The 21,281-nt window shown below is 54.4% G+C and overlaps 1 protein-coding gene across 4 annotated transcripts in view; it reads left to right on the top strand.

Moving 5' to 3' along the window:
• The window catches only part of WIZ (WIZ zinc finger), a 40,610-nt gene that overhangs the window by 4,356 nt on the left and 14,973 nt on the right, over positions 1-21,281 (top strand). For 2 of the 4 annotated variants that reach the window (XM_065753948.1, XM_065753946.1), the window contains exons 1-2: positions 17,352-17,986; positions 18,196-18,555. In XM_065753948.1, the coding sequence (XP_065610020.1) occupies positions 17,410-17,986; positions 18,196-18,555 (937 nt within the window). In that variant the 5' untranslated portion in view covers positions 17,352-17,409. Of the gene's footprint in view, positions 1-13,437; positions 13,499-15,503; positions 17,990-18,195; positions 18,556-21,281 lie in introns of those variants that run through there. The other 2 variants (XM_065753945.1, XM_065753947.1) reach the window with 2 other exon arrangements.

Below are 21,281 nucleotides of genomic sequence, written 5' to 3'. Positions count from 1 at the left end.
AAGAGATTGGTGTAGGCTCAGCTCTGGGACGGTGTGGAGTGGGGATCGACGATGCCCTTATGAAATGCATTTGGGAGACCCTTGAGCAGATCCTGGCGTGGCCAAAGCTGAGAGCATTTTTATCCCAATCCTTAAGCTCTCTCTTAGCTTGATGACCTTTGCTCTGCCCCAGTGATCTCTGATCCCACTGATCCTACCCCACACATGGATCCCACTGCCCCTCGCTGCTGTAGAATCTTGCCCAGTGCTGGAGCGCTCGGTCTGTAGGAGCGTGGGAAACACAAAGAAAAGGCTGAGGAGGCCAAAATTTACACCACCACCATTTGTCTGAGATCTGGGCTCGGCCGGGGAGGTGAGACCTCGAGACGTTGTCCTTGTTCCTAATCTCAAAGTATTGGAATTGGTTTTGGGGGGGGGCGAAAAAAACACGTTGGTTTTGCAACGCCGATCCCAACAGGAAACGCTCCAGGGTGGGAAGCGGTGCTTGGAGTTGGCCTTGGGGTTTTTGCAGAGAGCTCTGGACTCCTCCAACCCTTCTCCCAAGGCGTGTTTGCCAACGTTTTGTTTCCACGGCCGCCCTTGAACTCCGTCCAAGAAAGATACGCGATCAGAGGACGGACCGAGCGGGCGCAGCTCGCGCTGATCTCCCGCCTTAACTCTTGGGGACGGTCCCTGCTGCCTTCCTCCAGGGACCCAAAGCTTTTATGGAGGTTTCCTGCGTGGCTGAGGAGCAACGTGGCCATTTCCCAGTGCCTACGTCCCAGTGGATGTAGGAATCCCTTTAGTGAGGAGGTTGAGCTTGTGCAGTCCCAGTGACCTCGCTCGTCACCGTGCCATCAGCCTCGTAGCCCGCTGTCGGTGCCAGGAAAGATGTCATGTTGTTGCCTAGCAAATAAATAACCCGACGCTCGAGTCCAAGACAACAGACAGAGCGTAGCTGGAGCTGGGACGTGGAGTGAGTGAGCTGGGTTGACCCTACAGTTGCATGGAAAAACTCCACGTGGTGCATCCTCCGACGCAGCCCCGCAGAGGGGATCTCTCCTCAAAGGCTTTTGGGGTTGGTGGTCATCAGGATAAGGGTTTGGGAGCAAGGTTGGGTTGGGGGGATTGCTTGCAAGCTTGCCCACGTCCCCATGGGGGTGGGAGCGTTGTTGATCTCCAAGTGTGCCACCAAAAGAATGGGACAGGAGTCCATGGAGGTGTTTTCTTGGCCCCTTTTGGACCCCAAAGGCGAGGAGGGGTGGGCTCTGCCTGCCTTGCTATGGGGCTGTGCAAGGCGTGGAGCAGCTGCTGTGCCACTCCATGGCAGCTATAAATAACATCCCCAGGCCCGGTCCCCTGTGCCGCTGCTCGTGCTAACGGGGCCGTGGTTTAAAAATAAGCCAGGGGCACGGCTGTGGGTTCTCCTGCTGCTGAGCAAAGTAGGACACGGCCACCTCTGTCCCCTGCTCTGGGTGCAAGGTTGGTTTGTGCTGTGCAGAGCCAGGCTTGGGCATGGGGCGAGCCTTTGGCTTTGCACCTATAAGTTAGGGGAGCAGTGTGTTGCAGTTTGGGGGCTGTTTGTTTCTGCCCCACAGCCCAGGCTGCTTCATCCAGGCTGCCAGATGTGCAGGAAACCTCAGCAAACAGCTCAAACCTCTTAAAAAAAAAAACAAAACCAAAAACTCGGGATGAAAACTATCTGGGAGAGAATAAAGGGTACGTGGCTGTGGCAGCGACCCCTTTTGTAAGCCAGGGTCAGACTTGGGGCAGAGATACCGTCACCTTCTCCCAGCCCCAGCAGCAATGAGCTCATGCTCCGGGAGCGTGGGGCCACACTCATCCTCCTCCAGCATTTGCTGCTGATGAGGAGGAAATGAAACTCGAGTTTTGTTGCGTGTGCAGCACCAGGTATGTATGTCATCAAGATGCTGGATTTGAGCCGTTCAGTGCTTTGCAGCATTTTGGGGGGGGGGAGAGACTAGTTGGTTTTGGGACGTGGTGTCCTTGTTGTATGAGTTCTGATGGAGCTTAGCCCACCTGGGTTTGTCTCTAGGGTGGAAATGAGCTGCTGTTTTCCTCCTCCTGCTGCTCTGTGTCTGGTCTGTCCTCCTCGTAACTGTATTATTGGATGTATAATTCTAGTTATGCATTATTATAGTTATGGGAGGTGTGATTATTGTTTGGGGTTGTATGCGTGGTCAAAATCCTCCATTTTCATGCTGTCTTCCAAAAATCACAGCCGTGTTCTTCCCCAATTTGCAGCTCATGGTCTCTACAAATCTCTTGCAAGCAGAAGCGTGTCAGTATTCTCAGTTCATCTCCCTGCTGGTGTTCCTCCCAGTGGCCAATCCCTTCTTTCTCACCCTGGTTTCATTTTCCACCCCGCGTTGGTCAGGATCTATCCTCACCCGGGATGCTCAGGTGGAGGAGGGATCTCAACAGCGTTTGGGTCCCACCTTGGTTCATCTCCCACCTTGCCAGATCACCACCGTTATGTTGACCCTATGGGCTCCATCAACAGTGGCAGTCGTGACCCAATGGGTGATGACCCCATGGTTGATAGCGACCCGATCATGATAGTGACCCAATAGGTCATGGCCACCATGGTGACACAGTGGGCAGTGATGACCCAGTGGGCAGTGACCACAATGGCAACCCAACGGGCAGTGGTGACCCAACGGGTGATGGCCACGATGGCAACGCAGTGGGTGATATCAACCGTTGGATGATGGTGACTCAATGGGTGATGGCTGCTATGGTGACCCAATGGGCTCTGTCCACGATGGTGACCCATTGGGCAGTGGTGACCCAATGGGCTCTGTCCACGATGGCGACCCATTGGGCAGTGGTGACCCAATGGGCTCTGTCCACGATGGCGACCCATTGGGCAGTGGTGACCCAATGGGCTCTGTCCACGATGGCGACCCAATGGGCAGTGGTGACCCAATGGGCTCTGTCCACGATGGGAAACCACTGGGCAGTGGTGACCCAATGGGCTCTGTCCACGATGGCGACCCATTGGGCAGTAGTGACCCAATGGGTGATGGCCATGATGGCAACCCAATGGGCAGTGGTGACCCAATGGGTGATGGCCACGATGGCGACCCCACGGGTGATAGCAACCCAATGATGATGGTGACCCAACGGGTGTTGGCCACGATGGCAGCCCAGTGGGCAATGATGACCCAGTGGGCGATGACCACAATGGCGACCCAATGGGCAGTGATGACCTAATGGCTGATGGCCACGATGGCGACCCCATGGGTGATACCAATTGATGGATGATGGTGACTCAACCAATGGCGACCCAATGGGCTTTGTCCACGATAATGACCCAGCGGACGCTTGCTGTGATAGTGAACCTCAAAAATACTGTGTTAGTCTGGGCTCATCACTTCGAGATAGGCAATGGGGCCTTGGATTGTGTCCAGAGAAGGGCAGTGAAGCTGTGATGGATCTGGAGAACCGACCTGATGGGTCGCGAGCGAGGGAACTGGGATTGTTCCATCTGGAGGAGAGAAGGTTCCAGTTGAACATTAGGGAAAATTTCTTCTCCAGAAGGGTGGTCAGACATTGGCGCAGACTGCACAGGGTGGCAGTGGGGTCACCGTCCCTGGAGGTGTTCGGGAACTGTGGAGATGTGGCACGGAAGGATGTGGTGGCAGTGGGTTCATGGTTGGGACTTGGTGGCCTTCGAGGTTTTGTCCAACCTTAATGATCTTATGATTCTATAAGCCAACGATGCTCACTGTTATAACCCAGCACTTGGCATCCCTGAGAGCTCGTCCCCCAGCCAAGGGCCGGTCCAGCTCGTTGGCATCGCCGTGTGATAGCAGGATTAATGAGCGTTCCCTGCTCCTGGCTGTAATTGGAGAGGACGGCTCGTTAAAGGCTGACAGCAGCAAACTGTGAGAAGCTGATCCCATTGGTGGGAAGCTGATCCCAGTTGATCCCAGCGGAGGGTTTTCTATGGTGTTACAGCATCCAAAAATCCCTTCGGGGGCTCTTCTCACCACGAGTACAGCAAATAGACAAGAGCTGAGCTTCGTAGGAGCTGAGCTTCGTAGGGTTCCCTTGCTTTTTATTAAAGCCTTATTTAGCAGTGGTGAAGCCAACGCGTGCCAGCACACAGAGGAAAGAGCCGGTGGGGTGTGAGGATGAAGAGTTTGAAGAAGAGGAGTTGGCAGTGAGAATTGCTCGGGTTCATGGCCGGTGAAGCGCTGCCACTTCGATGGGAGCCGTGCGCGTGCCGGGATCTGCTGGAACAGGGATGGATCCAAACGAGAGGAGTTTGCAACAGAGCCTGGATGGCTTTCAAGCAGCTTGGAGAGAAATCATCCTTTCATTCAGTGCTGGACGTGTCCTCTGCTGACGAGGAAAGTTTCAACCGCTCGCCCCATAAATCTTGCCTTAAAGCTGGATGGAGCAGCGCCGGGTTGAGAGGATGGATTTGCTCAGAGCCCTGATAAGGGGGGGTGAAAAAAATAAGAGTTTTCAACAGCTGGGAATGGCCTGTGAAAAGGTAAAAGGGCTGAAAGGAGAGCGTGTGCCTGCAGGCAGCGCTCACTCGCACTTGGCTTTTGTTTTTCAAACAAAGCTCGGTGATGGGAGAAATGCAGGCGTGGAAACACCTCCGGGAGAAGAGCCCCGAGGGGTCCGTGGGGTGGAGGAATGGGGTTGGTGGAAGTTTGGGGCTTAAATGAGTTTGGTGCTGTCACGGTCTGAGTGTAGTGGAGGAAGGAGCCAGTCCAACCCTAAGATGGGGTGCTGGGAGCCCCACCACCACCAAACTCAAGCTTTGGCCATCTGGATGCAGCCTGCAGCCCTCATCCACGGCCGTTGGGGGCTTCACATCGTGGATTTTCCCCATTTTAAACGCTGCTGCAGACAGGAGAGCAGAGTTGGGTTCCCCGTTGGCTCGCTGTCACGGCAGCAAGGTGGAGTGCCAATGGGACCCGAAAGCTGCAGAGATTCCTCCTCTGTCTGAGTGTGCCACGTGGAGGTGGACCCGGAGCACCGTGGGGTGGAAAAAAGGGTCCAACAAACCCCCGGTGCTCCGTCCTGTGTGGATTTTCCCCCCATTTCAAACAGGACAAAACCCAAAGGGAGAACCCCGAAGCCAACGCTGGGTCCTCCTCCTCCTCCTCCTCGGTGTGCTGGGAGGGGGGAGCAGTGTCGGGTTGCACACGCGTGTGCCAAACCAAACACGCCACGCTGCTCAGCTCACAGCACCAGCCCACTGCTCCCGTGCTCCCACCTGTTTCGGTTTCGGTTAACGCGTTTGCAAGCAGCAAACCCCCCCCTTTCCCCCCCCCCAGTTCCCTTCCCCCACCCCAGCGCGTTCCCAGCTCCCCCTGCGTGCCAAGCAGTTTGGTTTGGGGTGAAACGGGGGCTTTTTGGCTTCGGTTGGGTTTCCAGCTGGGAGGAGCTGGGGCTGCTGACGGTTGCTGTGCTGCTGTGGTTTGCTGTTGGCTGTGAGCTGCAGGTTGCAGAGCGCGGTTTGGTTGTGTTGGGTTTCTTTTTCCCCTTGCAGCCCCCGTGCAGTCGCTGAGGTCTTCTGTTGTGTTCAGCTTGTGAGCTTCCAGGAGCCTTTTTCAGTCGGCTCACCCACATTTCTTGGCTCTTTTGGGACAGTCTCCCCGTCCTTTCTCCTCTGGGGCAGCACTCCAGGGTTTTGCAGGGTCGTCACTCCAATGCTGGGACAGGATTCGGCTCTTCCTCCCAGCTGGCAGCACCTCCTCCTCTTCCTCTGTTCCTCAACCCCTTTCTTCGAAGAGAACCCCCGCTGGTTTTCTTTGCCCTCTCTCTGCCCCCTACAAGGGTTGGTGGGACCTGGGAGCACCCGTGGGATGGTGCTGAGCTCGTGATGCATCTCTAGGACCCACAGACATCGCCCTTCCTCCCTGCAAGGACTCCTCCCCGGTGGAACGAGGTGCTGCTCCCCGGCTTCACCCTCTTCCTCTCACTGGATTTGCCCTAGGCTCCATTTGGATTGGGTGCTGCTCATCCCCCCCCCCATGGGAGACATCCCAGTGCCACAATGGGATGAGTGCCCCCATCTCATCCCCACCCATCCCTATTGAGCTCAGCCTCACCCAGTAACGTCCCCACTTCTCCCCGACCCAGACGTCCCCTCGAGTCGATGAGTCTGTGCCTTCCAGCAGGTCCCCCTTTCGGAAAGTTGGTGGATCTGAGCTGGAGGAGAAGATGTTTTCGTGGGTGTAAATGGCTGCCAAAGCTCCGAGCTCGCTCCGGATTTTTTCCAGAAGGGTTTGAGTGCCATTTCTGTCCCGATGCAACGTGTTCTGATCTGTCTGGATCAGCCGCAGCGCTCTCTGGAGCCGCTGAACGTTGCGTGCCCGGGCACAGCCGATCCCCGACGCCGACGTTGGGTCCGTGTTTCGATTTATTCGAGTTAAGCTTGGGCGTGACAGCGATGGCAGGAAAATCCCATAAAGCCAAAACAGAGCGTCTTCCAGAGAGATGTGGTCCCTCTGGGAGCCGAGAGCTGGAGGGATTCGGATCCACGCGTGTGAGTCCGTGGTGTTCGGTGCTGTGCCCGACAGGAATGGAGTGGGTGGGAGCAGCCCCGTTGCTGAAGCATCCCAATGCCAGGATGGGCTGGTGCATGCTCGGGTGCTGAGTCAGCTCATCCAGTGCCCTCCCCTCTCACTGTGCCATTCCCCACCCCCTGCCGCCCTCCGCAGACCACTTCCTGAGCAGGCGTTGCCTTTGTAACTGCTTGGGGGGAGAGCCCGTGCTGATCCGGGGACGGGGTGACCCGTGCAAGAGACACGCACGTGGTGGGACCCAGCGTGAGCTCTTGGGGTGCACAGCATCCAGGTAGGGGGAAAGCACATCGATGTGTTTGGGATCATGGATGCGTTTGGATGGGAGCTGCTTACTGGGGGAACGTGGTTCCCTGCTGTGTGATTTAGTACACGTAGGGTGGGGATGTGCAGGCTTGGTTTTAGGGGACGTGGGAGAAGGGGGGAGGCTGGTGTCCACCTCGAAGCCCCTTCTTTTGGGGTGGTTTTCAAGGTTTCCTTGTGCCCGTGGATGCTGGTGGACGGGGAACGTTGGGATGGCTGTGGTTTTGTCTCCGTGATGTTGTTCTCGAGGTGGTTTCGCTCTAGATGCGATCCGTTCTCCACGGTCTTGTTTTCTATCAGTGTTCATCCACGTTCCAGTGGCAGTTAGTTGTGAGCATTTGTGTCTCTACTCAACTTTAAGGCGTTCCAGTAGTGCTTGGAGGTCCTTGCCTCTAGGATTCCTTGTGGTGCAGGTTCCTGTTGCCATAAAATCTCACCTTGGTGGGACTAGGACGTTCTGCCTTTCACTTGTTGTGGTGTCTCCCCATTGCCATGGGGTTCCCCCAAGCCCAGTGGGGCAGCACGGTGACCCATTGACGAACCAGACCTGCCTCTCTTCGTTGCTCTTCTGGATTGTGTTCCAACATCTCACGTGTCCCCCCACATCCTGAGCGTGGAGAGAATGAAAGGGATAGAAATTTTAGGAGATGGAAATAGAATTTGACTCTTTTGCTCCTCAAATCAGGCCCAGGCCAAGAGCTCGTTGAGTCTTTGAGAAGGGCGAGAGACTTGGGGCTGCTCAGCAGAAGTTGAGTTGGGCAGCTTTGAGGCATGAGGCCTTTTTGGGTGGGGAGAGTTGAGTTGGTTGCTCGATTGGTCTCCAAGGATGTTGGTTTCATGCATGGTTCCAGCAGGGTGGGTGGTTGTTCACCAGTTGGAGCTGGTCTATCCATTAATATAAATTCATATGAAGTCAATCGATTCACACTGCGTTTATCTTGTCTGTACAACCCTTCATCCTGCTCTGGGTCGTCTCCGGATCCATGAAGCAGCTCAAGGAGCTGGAGGGACCACGTGTGGGTGGATCTGCTCCTGCTGAAGCTCAGTGTAGCCTGGAAGAGTGAACTGGGCATCAGCTGATGGATGGCAGCAACAAAACCATGGGATCCTCTGATTAGTGAGTCCCGAGTCGCATTCAGGATGCTGTCATTTGGGCCCTTTGCAGTGTCTTTTTCTGCTCGTGGAGCAGAAATATCAGTGCTTGGATGCAGTTGCTCGACCCTGGGGTCTTCCAGCTGGATTTCCAGCACTCTGCATCTTGCAGAGGTGCAAAGGACCTGCACCAGCACAGAGCATGGGAATGCAGCTCGCATCCCCAGCTCTATCAGGAGCTGGCCGAGCCCGAGTCAGATGAGACATGATGTGCTGCCAGCGTGCCAGGCTTTGAAGAGCTCCTGTCCTCAAGGTCACCTGCCTGGAGGCTTAGGAGTGTCCTTAAATACAGCCCTGGGCTGCCATCGTGCAGAAAGAGAAAGAAATGCATCCTGTTTCCATCTACAGACATCCAAGAGCTTTCACCAGCTCTGGAGGAGGAAAACTGACCCCAAACACATCCGTTTTCAGGAGGAAATGTGAAATTCACAGCTCTGCCAGAGTCTTCTGGGCAGCTCATCTGTGTTCAGGAGCGTGAGCAGAATCTCCAGCTTGCCTCTGGCAAAGCCACAGCAAAGGGCTGGAGAGCACGATCGTCTTGTCCTGCTCTGGGGAGTGTTTGGGTGCGTGCATGAGATGCGGTGGGATGGTTCCTGATGGAGAAAAGTGATGCCACGGTCTTGGGATGGAGCAGAATTTGCTTTGAGGTGGGGTTTGGAGCAGGAATGCTGTGAGGGATTTTGAGGGTCGATGCTGTGCTCTTGCAAAAGAGAGTAGTCCACGCGACTCAGAGATCTGGGGTAAAGTGCCATCTGAGAGCTGGAGGAGCAATGCCATTTTCTTGGGACGGAGGAGTGCTCTGCCCTGCTGTAAGATTTGGAGCAGGAATGCCACCAGGGGTCTTGAGGAGCAATGCCACGTTCTTCTGATGGAGAGTAGTCCACCCTACGTGGGGATTTGGGGCAGAAACAGCGTTGAAGAGCTTGAGCAGCGATGGCATCCTCTTGGGATGAAGGAGTAATCTGCCCTCCTTGAAGAGTTGGAGCAGCAGTGTGATCTGAAGGACTTGGTTGGGGTTTGCAGGACACCAGGCTGCTCCTTTGGGTGCCCTCAGTGGAAGGGGAGTGTTGGGGTGCAAGCAACTTGATCCTCTTCCCCAAGGGAAGGGCTCTGCATTCGTGCAGGACCTGTGGCTCCCATTAATGGCGAGCTGGGGGAAGAGCTGTCGTACCCTTTATTGTGTGTGTGAGTTGCTTTGTTTCGCTTCTCAACCCAGAGTTCCTTGCTTGGGAAGCCTCGTCGTGCTGGTTTAGAAAGGAAAATACAAACCTGTGCCATCCGAAGCAGCAGAGATCCCTGCTGGCAGGTTGGGGCTGCTGTGTTTTCCCACTGCTGTACCTCACTGCTGTTTTCTTGGCACCGTGGGTCACTGGCGCGTGTTTGGACTCCAGAAAGCCACGCGTCCAGCCAAAGATCTGTGGGTTTTTTTTTTCTTCCAGGCTATTTACAACACGCAGAAGCTGCTGGTGTGCCAATGAGTGAGTCTTCCAGTCCCATTTGCTCTCAAATTAAACACCCTAGATGAAAGCTGCACCCTGAGCAGGAGCTACTCTTTAATTCCAGATTCCTCTTTAACTCATGCCTTGCAACATCCTGCCTTATGCAGAAGATGATGCAAGACCTCACCCCTTGCCCAACACTCACTTATAGCCTACTCACTTGCCTAATACATCCCTGCTCAAATGGCAGCAGGGGAGCTAAAAAAAAAACTTCTTTTTGCCTCATTGGGATGGCTTGAGGGGAAAAAAAACTCCACCAACAACACGAGATCGGTTCATTGCTTTTTGGAGATGGTGAGCTTGTTGGGGAGGCTCTTGGAAACTCTCAGCTTGGTCCTAAAAGTAGTATTGCAGTTTCCAGTCCAATCTGCTTGATTTTTGTTTTTTGGGAGAGTCTGGTTCTGGTTGAAGCCAAGTGTTCACCCTCAGGAAGAACCCGACTGAGCTGCTGGAGGGCTGAAGGTGGGGCTGAACATCCCTCCCCCATCCCATATTGCTGATATATGGGGCCCAGATGGGTTTTGGAGGTGAGGTAGGCATCCTAGTTTCTTGGATGAGCTCTTCCGAAGCATTTCTTCATTTCATTATGGTGGAGTCCTGAGGAAAACCACCACCCAAAAGACTTCTTTACTTTGAGCCCAATCCTGTGCTCAGAGTATGGCCAACTTCAAAACAGTCTGAGCTCCTCAAGCCCCATCCAGTTGAGTTTTGAGCATCTTCATGAACAGAGATCATCTACATCCCAGAGCAGTCCCATGGGAAGAGTTTCCCATATCGTGACTTTCTTCTCATTGCGCATTTCCAGGAGGGATTTGTCTCCATCTCCTTCACACCCTCCAGTTAGTGGCTGTGGGCAGCACCATCCTGCTCTCATCTGGAAGTTAAACACTCCCAGTTTCACCCTGGTTGTCTTCATGCATCGGGTCCTCCAGTCCCCAGTGGTCGGAGGCATTTGTTGGACTCACGTCGGTGGATGTTGGGTCACCCTGCTCCTGGTGCAGCAGGGCAACACTATTAAAAAATGAAAAAAGCCATAGCTGGGTTGAAAGGATCCTGTAGGGAAGAACTTTCTGAGCCTTTGGGTAGGAGGAATCCCAGAGGGACGATCCTTTTTGGAGATGCTTTGGGTTGGGAGGATCCCAGAGGGAAGATCCTTCTTGGAGATGCTTTGGGTTGGGAGGATCCCAGAGGGAAGATCCTTCTTGGAGATGCTTTGGGTTGGGAGGATCCCAGAGGGAAGATCCTTTTTGGAGATGCTTTGGGTTGGGAGGATCTCAGAGGGAAGATCCTTCTTGGAGATGCTTTGGGTTGGGAGGATCCCAGAGGGAAGATCCTTCTTGGAGATGCTTTGGGTTGGGAGGATCCCAGAGGGAAGATCCTTTTTGGAGATCCCTTGGGTTGGGAGGATCCCAGAGGGAAGATCCTTTTTGGAGATCCCTTGGGTTGGGAGGATCCCAGAGGGAAGATCCTTCTTGGAGATGCTTTGGGTTGGGAGGAATCCCAGAGGGACGATCCTTTTTGGAGATGCTTTGGGTTGGGAGGATCCCAGAGGGAAGATCCTTCTTGGAGATGCTTTGGGTTGGGAGGATCCCAGAGGGAAGATCCTTTTTGGAGATCCCTTGGGTAGGAAGGCTCTGCCATTTGGAAGAACAACGAGGTGTAAGAAGCACTTTGCAGCGTGTCCTTGTGTTCGTGGGTGGTGGTGCTGATGATTTAGGTAAACCCACTTCTCGGGAGCGCGCCGTTAAACCTTTGCTTATCAGCACTGCCCGTGGTGACCTTGGCAAGTTGGAGCGCTTTCAGCTCGAATGGAGCTGTTGTTATTACTCAATTTGTGACCTTTGAAATGTATTTTGTAAGTAACCTTCGCCAAATACGTCTGGGAATGGGTTCACTGCTTGTAGGAGAGCTCCTGGTCCTGGTGTAACCATCCCATACTGGGAACGCTGCTGGTTTCCCTTATCTCTGTGTGTGCTTTGGCCTCAGCAAGCTCACGTGTTGGCTCAGTGATTGAAAGCACCTCGGTGTTAAAATCATAGAACCAGAGGATTTTATGAGGCGAAAGGGACCCATGAGGATCATCAAGCCCAACTCCCTGCACAACACGAGAGCTCCCAAAGCCCAAACCCTACGGCTGAGCGTGATGTCGGCGTCCCCCTGGTTGAACAAACCGAGTGACCTGGGGCTGCTCCTCAAGACATCTTGCCCTTTAGACCCAGCACCATCTTCGTGCCCTCTGTTGGATGTCCTCTGGCACTTTTATGTCCTTTTGATGTAGTGGATCCAGTGGATGAGAGTGGTTGACCTTGGGGCTGCCACGTTGCTCTCCTGGGAGAAGCTGCAGTTGCGCTCCCGTGGTCGGAGGAGCGGCTCTCACTGGATTACCATAGAGGGTAAATGTGAGCTTGCTAAGTCCAAGACATTAAACTCCCTCATCTCTCGCTGTTTCCAAGAAACCAGGATTTGCAGGGAGCACAGTTACGTGCTCATCAGGAGAAAGATAAATCACGGCGTGTTTTCCTCTAAAGGAGACAGCTGCTAAAAATAGGAGCCACGCTGGAGCTGTGAGGAACAAAGAGCCCCTGGAAGGATCCTGCCTGTCCCTCTGCCACGATTGTCCCCTCCGTCAGCTTCCCTTCTCTCCACTGTCGCTTTCGGTTTGATTTTTTTCTGGAAGTGCTCTACGGTCTGCCCTTTTGGGAGGGTTTTCCCATCCCTTCCCCCACGTGCCAGGCCGGTCAGTGACTCAGGCTTTCCTGAATGAACACTATTTGTCCCCCATGACCTCACAGCTTGGCCGTGCATCCCAACGGGCTTTTCCAAAGCGCTCCTGAAGCCAAAGAAACCCGATCTCCCGGAATTCGAGGCCGCCTCTCCGCATCCTCTCGTTGTGCCGATGGAGGATCGCCACGATGGCCCCATCCAGATGAAAGACCTCAAAGCTATCATCTCCTTCCAAGAGATCCTCAGCTTTAAGCTTCTCACCTGCCTCGCTTGAGGTGTTAGGGTGGAAAACCAGCGAGGGCTTTTCACGTTCCTTTGCAGCTCGTGCTTTGCTGTCTCCATCTCTGTAACGGTGGTCCCAAATTCCTTGGGTCGTCGTGCTCGGCTTGTGGCACGTAAGCAGCAATCTGTAAAAACAAACGTGATCTACAGGGAGGGGATGGAGGTCAGTTATGATTATAGAAGCACAGACTGTCCCGAATTGGAAGGGACCCACTGGGATCATCCAGCTCTTGGCTCCATAGCTGCAATGCGCTCATGGCTCTTGTGCCCGCTGCTCGTGCTCTTCGTCCACGTAGGTGCGATCCAGGTGTCCTCCTTGGACACCAGCAAGAGTTTCCCCACTTCTTCAGGGTTGATCCTGATCCATCTGAGCCTGGTAGAGCTCAGCAGGACTCATCTCCGTGTTGTCAGGCCCCAGGTAGGGTTGGAGTAGATGATGGTTGGAGTAGATAGTCCATGGTTGGACTAGATGATCTTGTAGGTCCTTTCCAACCTTATGAACCTATGAACCTATGGAGGCATGTGGTCAACACCGCCATCCCAAGCGTTGCACCACCGAGCCCGGGGTGATGCTCAGCTGTGCACCCAGAGAAACCAGAGCCCATGGGACGCCATCTGCTTTGTAGGGTGGACAAAACCAACCCCTCCAGGTTGGCTGGAGCCGTGCACATCTCCCCTTCAGCCTGCTTAGTCGCAGGAGTGATTATCCACCGAATACTTTTGCGCGGGATTAAACCCTCTTAAGTGTGGCTCAGCAATCCTCCCGTAATCCGGACCCGGCCGTAGCAGGACAGGGCAGCAGGAGCAGAGGGGGTTGATCTGCTGGGAAAGCTTTTTCCTTCCAACACCTAAATCACACTGATTGCAAATTGCGCTGCAGGAGCCTCACTTGGGCACTGACCTTGGAGCTTTCCTCTCTGTTGCAGATGAGCCTGATCCTGCCCTCTCCGGTGCTGTCCCAGCCCCAGCTCACAGGACCGAACTCGGGTAAGTGCCCTGGGGATGCTGCAGAGCATCTCCCCTTGCTAACAGCACAAAACCCCAAATTTCTGCTTGGCTGTCCCCATAGAGAGTCGTCCCAACCACCAAGGATGTCACCTTAGAGCCAGCCAGCACCATCCCCTCTCTCCAAGGCGCCGTTGGTTGCTCCAACACAGCTTCATTTCTCCACTTCCCACCACCACCCCTTTCTTCTGCCCGTCCCACACAGCTCCTCGGGGCACCTCACTTCTGCTTTGCTCTCTTGGTGCCGTCCCTGGTGCAAGGGGAAGAGGCAGCAGCTTGGATGGGTGTCCCCAAGCTGCTTAGGGGTGTCCCTTACACCTCTGAGCACGCTGGAGAAAGCAGATTGAGTGGTGGCAGCCTGAGGCTCCTTAGGGGAATTGCTCTCCCTCAGCCTTTGTTCAGCAGTACAGCCCATGCCTGGCACATTTTAATGGGTTTATTTTAGTATCTGCTGTTGACTGATCCTTCCTGGGCCAGCGCTTTCCTTAGTGAGTTATTTTTATTAACGTTTGTGGTTCGTATGGGAATCGAGTTTCCCTCCTATCACAACGCAGACGACGGAGAGCCCGTCCTCTCAGTTTCTCTGCAAAAAAGAAAACAGGGAAAGATCTGGAGCTGGGAGGGCAAATGCAGGAACTGGTTTGCCCCTGGACTCTGTTTTTTAGGAAATAAATAGGTTTAAAAACAATGAGAGACGCGTGGAACCGGCAGCCCCGCTGTCCCCAGCAGAGAAAGGTGCATTGTTCTCCTGGCAGCACAGCCTGACCCATGAGATGGTGTTCTGCTGGCCTGGAGCAGCTCCTTGCACGAGATCTCGAGTCCTTGGGCTCTTCCAGGCTCTGGGTTTCTTCCTTTGGGAGTGGTTTCACCACGTCCTGGTGCTCTTGGCTGCTCATCAGCACTGTGTAATTGGGAGTTCTTGGGCACCCTTAGCTCCTCTGTGTTGCCATCCCTGCCCCGAGCCTTGGGCTGCAGGTTGGGGTCTCCTGGCACCTTCCAGACCCCATGAAGCTGCCAATGGAGATGTCCTCTTCCTCCCATGCGGGTCCTGTTGGCCTTGGGCCTTTTGTTCTGGTTGAGATTTGGGGTCACAGCTGCTCTTTGGGGGCATCTGGATTGCTCAGACCCTCTTCAGGAACCTAAATACGGGCATCGGGTGCTTTTGGGTTCCTTGGTTTCTCAGTCGAGCCTCCCACCACCCCTGCAGAAGGGCATGATTCTCCATCTCACCGCGCAGATGTCTCCAAACCCTTGGGGTCATGCTGAAGAACATCGGGTACCTCTGTTGCACCTTCGCTGTCCCCTTTTTTTCATCTGGGGAAAAAGCTTCCAAGCCCGACTGTAGGACATGCAAAGTGATTGCGTTGGCCATGGGTGTGCTGTCAGGAACCCAACACGTCTTGGCTTCAGTAGTGGTGCCAACGTTACCCTTCTGGGTGGCACAAAGCCCCCCAGTCCACCACTGGACTTGCCCCATAAAGACTTGTTTTCCAGTAGTTTGATGGGATCTTGCTAGCTTGGGGGTCCTGCTAAGGATCTGGGGGAGGAGCCAACTCAGTCCGGTGTGATTTGGGGTGTCTGCAACGGGGAAGAGAGATGGGGGGGGGGGGTCAGCTCCTGCTGCAGAGAGAGGATGGCACTTCATGATGGGGACAAATGGTCCTTTGGTCCCAGAGACCTTCGGTGTGGTTCACGTTGGCACGTCAGTCCTGTTTTTGTGCAGCTCATTGTCCTGCTCTTTGGCTTGCTGGTACCAGATGTCATCGTTTGGTAACAGCTGACGATGGGATGGGATGGGATGGGATGGGATGGGATGGGATGGGATGGGATGGGATGGGATGGGATGGGATGGGATGGGATGGGATGGGAGGAGCAGTCCTTGGGCTCGTTTTCTTTTGTCCTAAGTCCTTGATGCTTGGGGCGATACGGGAGGAACATCCTTACTACCCTGTTAACAAGCTGCTAACTGTCCAAACTTCTTTTGCAGCTCCAAGACCGAAGAGCATTTAGAGTTCCAGAAGGTTTTGTACAGAGCGGACGCCAGGAGCTCCCTGGAGCTGCGTGCCATGACCGTGTCCGGCAGCGTGCCCTGGGACACCTCCGCCCTGGAGACACGAGTGGGTGATGGCAGAGAAGAAAGCACTTTAGAGAGACTCTCTAGCTTGAAGGGCTCAAAGGACATGTCGTCGTTCCCAGGGGATCCCCAGGTTGTAAATACGGTGCAGGTGGATCCTGAGGACCTGGAGAGCGATGCTGAGGAGCTGGGTGCTGGCGTGGTGGCAGCTGGGACGCCGAACCCTTGCACGGGGCCGCCTGTGGGTGGTGGGGAGGAGAAATACCTTAAACCTGAACCAAAGCAACTTGAAGGTGTCAGCAAAGAGCACTTAGAGAAAAGCAAGAGGGGGATCCAGAGGGTCGACTGGATTTCTCGTCCCAACAGAAGCCCGAGTCCTCAATACAAAGACGTGAGCAAGCCGACGGATGTAGCAACCAACTTACCCTTCCGGGGACAGGCTGTGCACGAAGTGCCTCCTCCGCTGACTCCGACAGTGTTCAGGAAATCTCTGAACCCTGTCCTCAGCAAATCCAAAACCCTCGAGACCCCCTCGTCCCACAGAAAGGGGCTGGGGGTCGACTCGGACGTGGGTGAGATGGGCGCGCTCGGCGCGGCCGAGTGGACCATCTCAAAGCCAGCTCTGCAGCTCAGCACCGAGCTCGCCGTCGGCAAACAGTCGTGGACGGTGAATGCTGAGGATTCGGTGGAGAGAATCCCGTTGATGTCCCTGGAGCCCACTCCCTGCAGCTCCTATGACGTGGAGATGAGGCCCTACGTGTGTAGCGTGCTGGTGGAGGAGCAGGGCAAGGAGGAGCTGGGCCCCGAGGAGGACCCCACGGTGTACACGTGCATCGAGTGCAGCATCTACTTCAAGAAGAAGGAGCACCTGATGGATCACATGCTCCAGCACAACCGCGGACCAGGGAGGGACCAAGATGGGGATGCTCTCAGAGGGCAGTGCCAGTTCTGCTGCAACGAGTGTGGGTGGGCATTTGGGGACCTCGCGTCCCTGGAGCAGCACAAAAGGCTGCACCAGGAATCCAGGGAAAAAATCATCGAGGAGATCCAGAAGCTGAATGAGTTCCCGGATGAAGGTCGGGAAGCCCGGCTGCAGTGCCCCAAGTGCGTCTTCGGCACCAACTCCTCCAAGATCTTCGTGCAGCACGCCAAGATGCACGTCAAGGAGAGGAAGGACCAAGGGGCGAAGAACTTGAATCTGTACGGGGTCGGAGAGCTGCGGGATAGCCCCGTGCATGGCGTGTACAAACACTTCAAACCCAGTGAGCACGTGCCCCTGCAGATGCAGGCACCTCCGCACGGCAAAGGGCTCAGCACCTGCGTGCTCTGCAGCTTCCCAGCACCCAACGAGAACATCCTCAAGGAGCACATGAAATACGCCCATTCCCACTTCTCTTGGGACGCGGAGGTGTACGAAGAAGATCCCAACCAACCGGGAACCAGCAGGGATGCCTACAGCCCTGCCAGGCCGGGCCACTTTGCAGAGACTGATTATTTTGGCAAAGTGGACCAGCTCTTCCCTCCGCCCCACCGGGAAAGCGCGTCGCATTACGATGTCCACAGTTTCACCATAGATCACCCAAGACTCGACAAAAGCAACGGAGGTAGCAAAAAGGACTACGCCACGTCGGGGTTCCACGCCAGGAAGGCGGCCCCGTACTCTGCCCCACACAAAAACCTGGGGCTCTCCTCCAGCAAGGTGTATTCGCAGTTTGCTCTGCAGCACCTGAAAAAAAAAACAGCGACTCAGCACCTCGAAGCCGAGGGCGATGGTCTGAGGAGTCACCCAACGGGGCTGGAGGAGGTCAGGCACAAATGGATGTTTATCAATGAGGTGGGGGGCGTGGAAGGGGAGTTCGCCATGAGCACGGACACGGACTTGGCGGAGCACAGACTCACCAAACCCGTCACCATCCCTCAAGCTGCTTTGGACCTCAAGAGGACGTACAGAGACACGTTGAGAGCCACGGACCCTTTGATCACCTCCGAAGAGCAGCAGCAGCAGCTGAGGATGATGGTGCCCATCGTCCTGCTGGAGGAGGTCAACCCGCACCCCAAAGCGAAGAAGCGGCCCCGGGCGAAGCCCTACAAGAAGAAAGCAGCGTTCCCATCGCGGGACTTCGTGATGGAAGAGCCTCTTCCCTTGGACATGCTCCTGTTGGACTCTCCTTTGGAGTTTGATGACTTTTTGGACTCCGACTCACCCATGTTGAAGAACGAGGAGAGGAAGTGCCCGTACTGCCCGGATCGGTTCCACAATGGGATTGGGTTGGCGAACCACGTGCGGGGCCACCTCAATCGGGTTGGGGTGAGCTACAACGTCCGACATTTCATCTCGGCGGAAGAAGTGAAAGCTATTGAGCAAAAATTTTCCTTCCAAAAGAAGAAGAAAAAAGGTAGTATGTATTCAATTCGACGTGCTTTCTATTTTCTTGCTTTAATTGGTGGGGTTTAGAAAACCACCTCAGACTATGGGTATGTATGGTGCCGTGGCCAGCCTTGATGGCAGTGGCTGTGGTGCGTCTCATGGCTCTTCTGGGTCTGACAGCCCCCTCCCAAAGTCTTGATCCAAACTTACCCACTGACTTTGTCCTTCTTTCCTCAGTTGCAAACTTCGACCCGAGCACGTTCAGCCTGATGCGGTGCGAGTTCTGCGGGGCCGGCTTCGACACGCGCGCCGGCCTCTCCAGCCACGCCAGGGCCCACCTGAGAGACTTTGGTATTACCAACTGGGAGCTCACCATCTCACCCATCAACATCCTCAAGGAGCTGTTGGCCAACTCGGCAGAGTACCCCATGCTGCAGGCGGCGGTGGGAGCGGAGCCCTCGTCCCCGGGCCGAGAGCCGCACGGTTTCATGCCCCGCAAGAGCATGACCCCCATCTCCGAGTGCAGCATTCCACGCTCTCCTCTGTCCCCGTTCCCCCCATCTTGGGGAGATGAGCCCTTGCAGTCCTACAGAGACGGTGAGTGAAGCCACAGAGCCTTTCATCCACGGCTTTTCTTGATCCTTGGTGCAGGGGATGGACTGCTTGGCAAAACCTGGTGTTGATTTGTGCGTCTCTGTTGTTGTCGTCGTGCTGGGTGAAGTCTGCGCCTGGTTTGGGGCATCAGCAAAACCCATACACCCAGAATGCGCATGGAGTGTTTGAGGCAGAAGAGCTTGCTTTGGGATGTTTGGTGCAGAGAAGTGTGTGCTGGGTGCTGGGGCTGAGCATGGCCACCCTGCTCTTCACCCGCGTAGGAGGAGCTGTGTTCACCTCTTGGCTGCTCGCTTTCCCTAGATGTTATCCTCCCAAGGGGAACTGGGAGCTTGTCCTTTGGGTCTTAGCGAGTCCCTTCCATCAGCGGAGCCCCCATAGCACTCACGCAGTGGCTTCTGCTTTCAAACTTCCCCCAAAAAACTGGCTTGGCACAAAATCTTTGCAACAGCAGCGTTCTCCCGAAGGCTGCAAACTTGCTCGCGCACTGTGAGAAAGCGACACCGGGTGTTCCTTTGCTTTTTTGAAGTCCTTATAAAGGTTCTGCTCAGCACGATCCTACATGAGCTTCTCGTGGCAGGGATGCTTCTGTCTTTAATTGAAATATCATAAAGCCTGTCATCCCAGCTCTCCGTAACGAACACAAACGAGCGCAGCCAACGCCAGCTTTTCATTCTTGGCTTGGCAGAGCTGGAAGATGAAGAGCTCCGAGCCCAGGGTGGGGATGATGCCAAAGAGAGGGCTCAGCGGGGTTCCTGCTGCTGGTGGCTGGTTGCTCCTCTGCTGTCAGGGACAATCATTCAGAGATTTCTGGGTGTGCGGTGCCACATATCCTTGGATAAAAAGCTCAGGGATGAATGGTGGGACGTGTCGTGGTGAAGGAGCGCAGCCACCTCGCGAGGAGGAGGTTAAAGGAGTTCCAAATGTAGTGAACTGATATCAGATGTCCCCGGTGTAAAATTTAAGGGGAAAAGGGAAAAAAAATTACAACAAAACAAAACAAAAAAAAAAGAGGGTGTATCCTGGGATAAAGGGTCCGTGTGTTGCAGTAGGATTTTGCCTATGGGTTTGGCCAATGTTGCTTGACTTTTCGGCACGTGATGTTGGGAACGTCTCCCACTCCGTCTCAGGTTGCAGAATGACAGTGGGTCAGAACCCAAAGCTGACTCACCAGAAAGGTGGCAAACTCCACAAAAAATAAAAAAAAATAAGGGGGGGAGGGGAAGTGCTGGGCGCTCCTCCCCAATCTGGGGTTGTGTGTGCAACGCGTTGCACGTTGGGCCGCGCGGTATCGGTTGGACTCTTGCAGAGCAGCTGAGCAATGAGTTGTTGGGCCGAGGTTCGGGATGTGGGGCGCCTGAAGTGAAGGGGTTGGGGGATATGGGGTACTTTGATCTGTAAGGGGGAGATCTGGGGGTTGTTTTAGGAATCCATGGGTTTGCTTGAATTGCCTGGGAGACGTCGGAGCACTGAGAGCTCCAGCAAGTGGCATGGGTCTCAGCAGCCTCTCCCGCTCATGTTTTATGCCCTCTGCTCATGTTTTATGCCAATTGCATCACTTGCAGAAGCCCAAACCCGCCCTGCAAATGCTGACTTGGTGTTTTCTTCTTGGATTTTGGTGTAGCACTGAGTTGTTTGCGGGAGGAGCATTGCATCAGGGAACTGATCCTATACCTTAGCCAGACAAGGATGCCAAAATGGGGCTGCCCCTTCCTTCCCTTGCTCATCTCCTCCCTCTCTAAAGCCTGAATGGAATGAAACCCCATTTATACGGCACTGAGGAGGTTCCTGGTTGCAAAGCTTTGTTTCTGTTGGTGAAACCTTCGGGGAGGGTTTGGGGCTGCAGATCTGTTTTGGTTTTTTTGTCTCCCAGCATTTTGGCCGCCGATGACTTTCCGTGCATCTGTGAGCACGGAGAGCATAGCAGGTGGGCACAGGTTATTGCTCTTCCAGTTTTCAAGAAGGGCAAAGAGAGAAGGTCCGGTAATTACGGAGCTGTCAGTCTCACTTCAGTGCTCAGCAAAATTATGGAGATAACTCTGGGGGTTGTTGGGGGGGGAAAAAAACACCTGCAGGACAACGTCGTCATTGGTCACAGCCAACACGCGTGAAGGGACAGCCATCCCCTTGAAGGTCACCCAGCTTGGGGGCAGAGGGAAAGTGGTAGAGGTGGTTTTTAATGATTTTTGGCAAATGTTGAGACTTTCTGGGCAAAACATGCATCACCCAGCTACATAAATAGATAGATTCGACGGACTAAGAATCAAAGAGTCAACTATTGAATTTTATTATCAGAGAGCAAAGAGGCAATGCAGCGCTGGGCGACAGGGGACTCTGCGTTCCACCGCCTGTCGCAACAGTTGAACCAATACCCGATCCTTTTATACAGTCCGTCTTCCGTATACGTGTCCTTTTCGCTTCCTCATTGCGGTGTACTCTGCGCATGATCCAGTTGTTGCTAGGGGGTCTTCTTCTGCCAGTAAGTAGTCTTCCTTCGTATCTCCTTCTTGACCCTTTCTGGTGGTTTTTCCTTTTATGGTCTGTTATTCATACGAACATATCTCATTAATTGCACAATCACTAGTCCTTGAACGTGTTTAGGCTAGCTCCCGGTTTGCGCAAGTTTTGTGTTTTCGCAAGCTAAGCTTTCTTATAGTAATGGCTATCTTTTGTGGCTTTCTTGATTGCTTAAACGGAACGTTCATCTGCGT

This window comes from Cyrtonyx montezumae, unplaced genomic scaffold (assembly GCF_038088225.1).
Source record: "Cyrtonyx montezumae isolate F1298 unplaced genomic scaffold, pur_monq_1.0 scaffold_86, whole genome shotgun sequence".
Classification (NCBI taxonomy): domain Eukaryota; kingdom Metazoa; phylum Chordata; class Aves; order Galliformes; family Odontophoridae; genus Cyrtonyx; species Cyrtonyx montezumae.
Note: the sequence above shows the minus strand (reverse complement) of the source record. Positions and strands in the feature narration are given on the sequence as shown.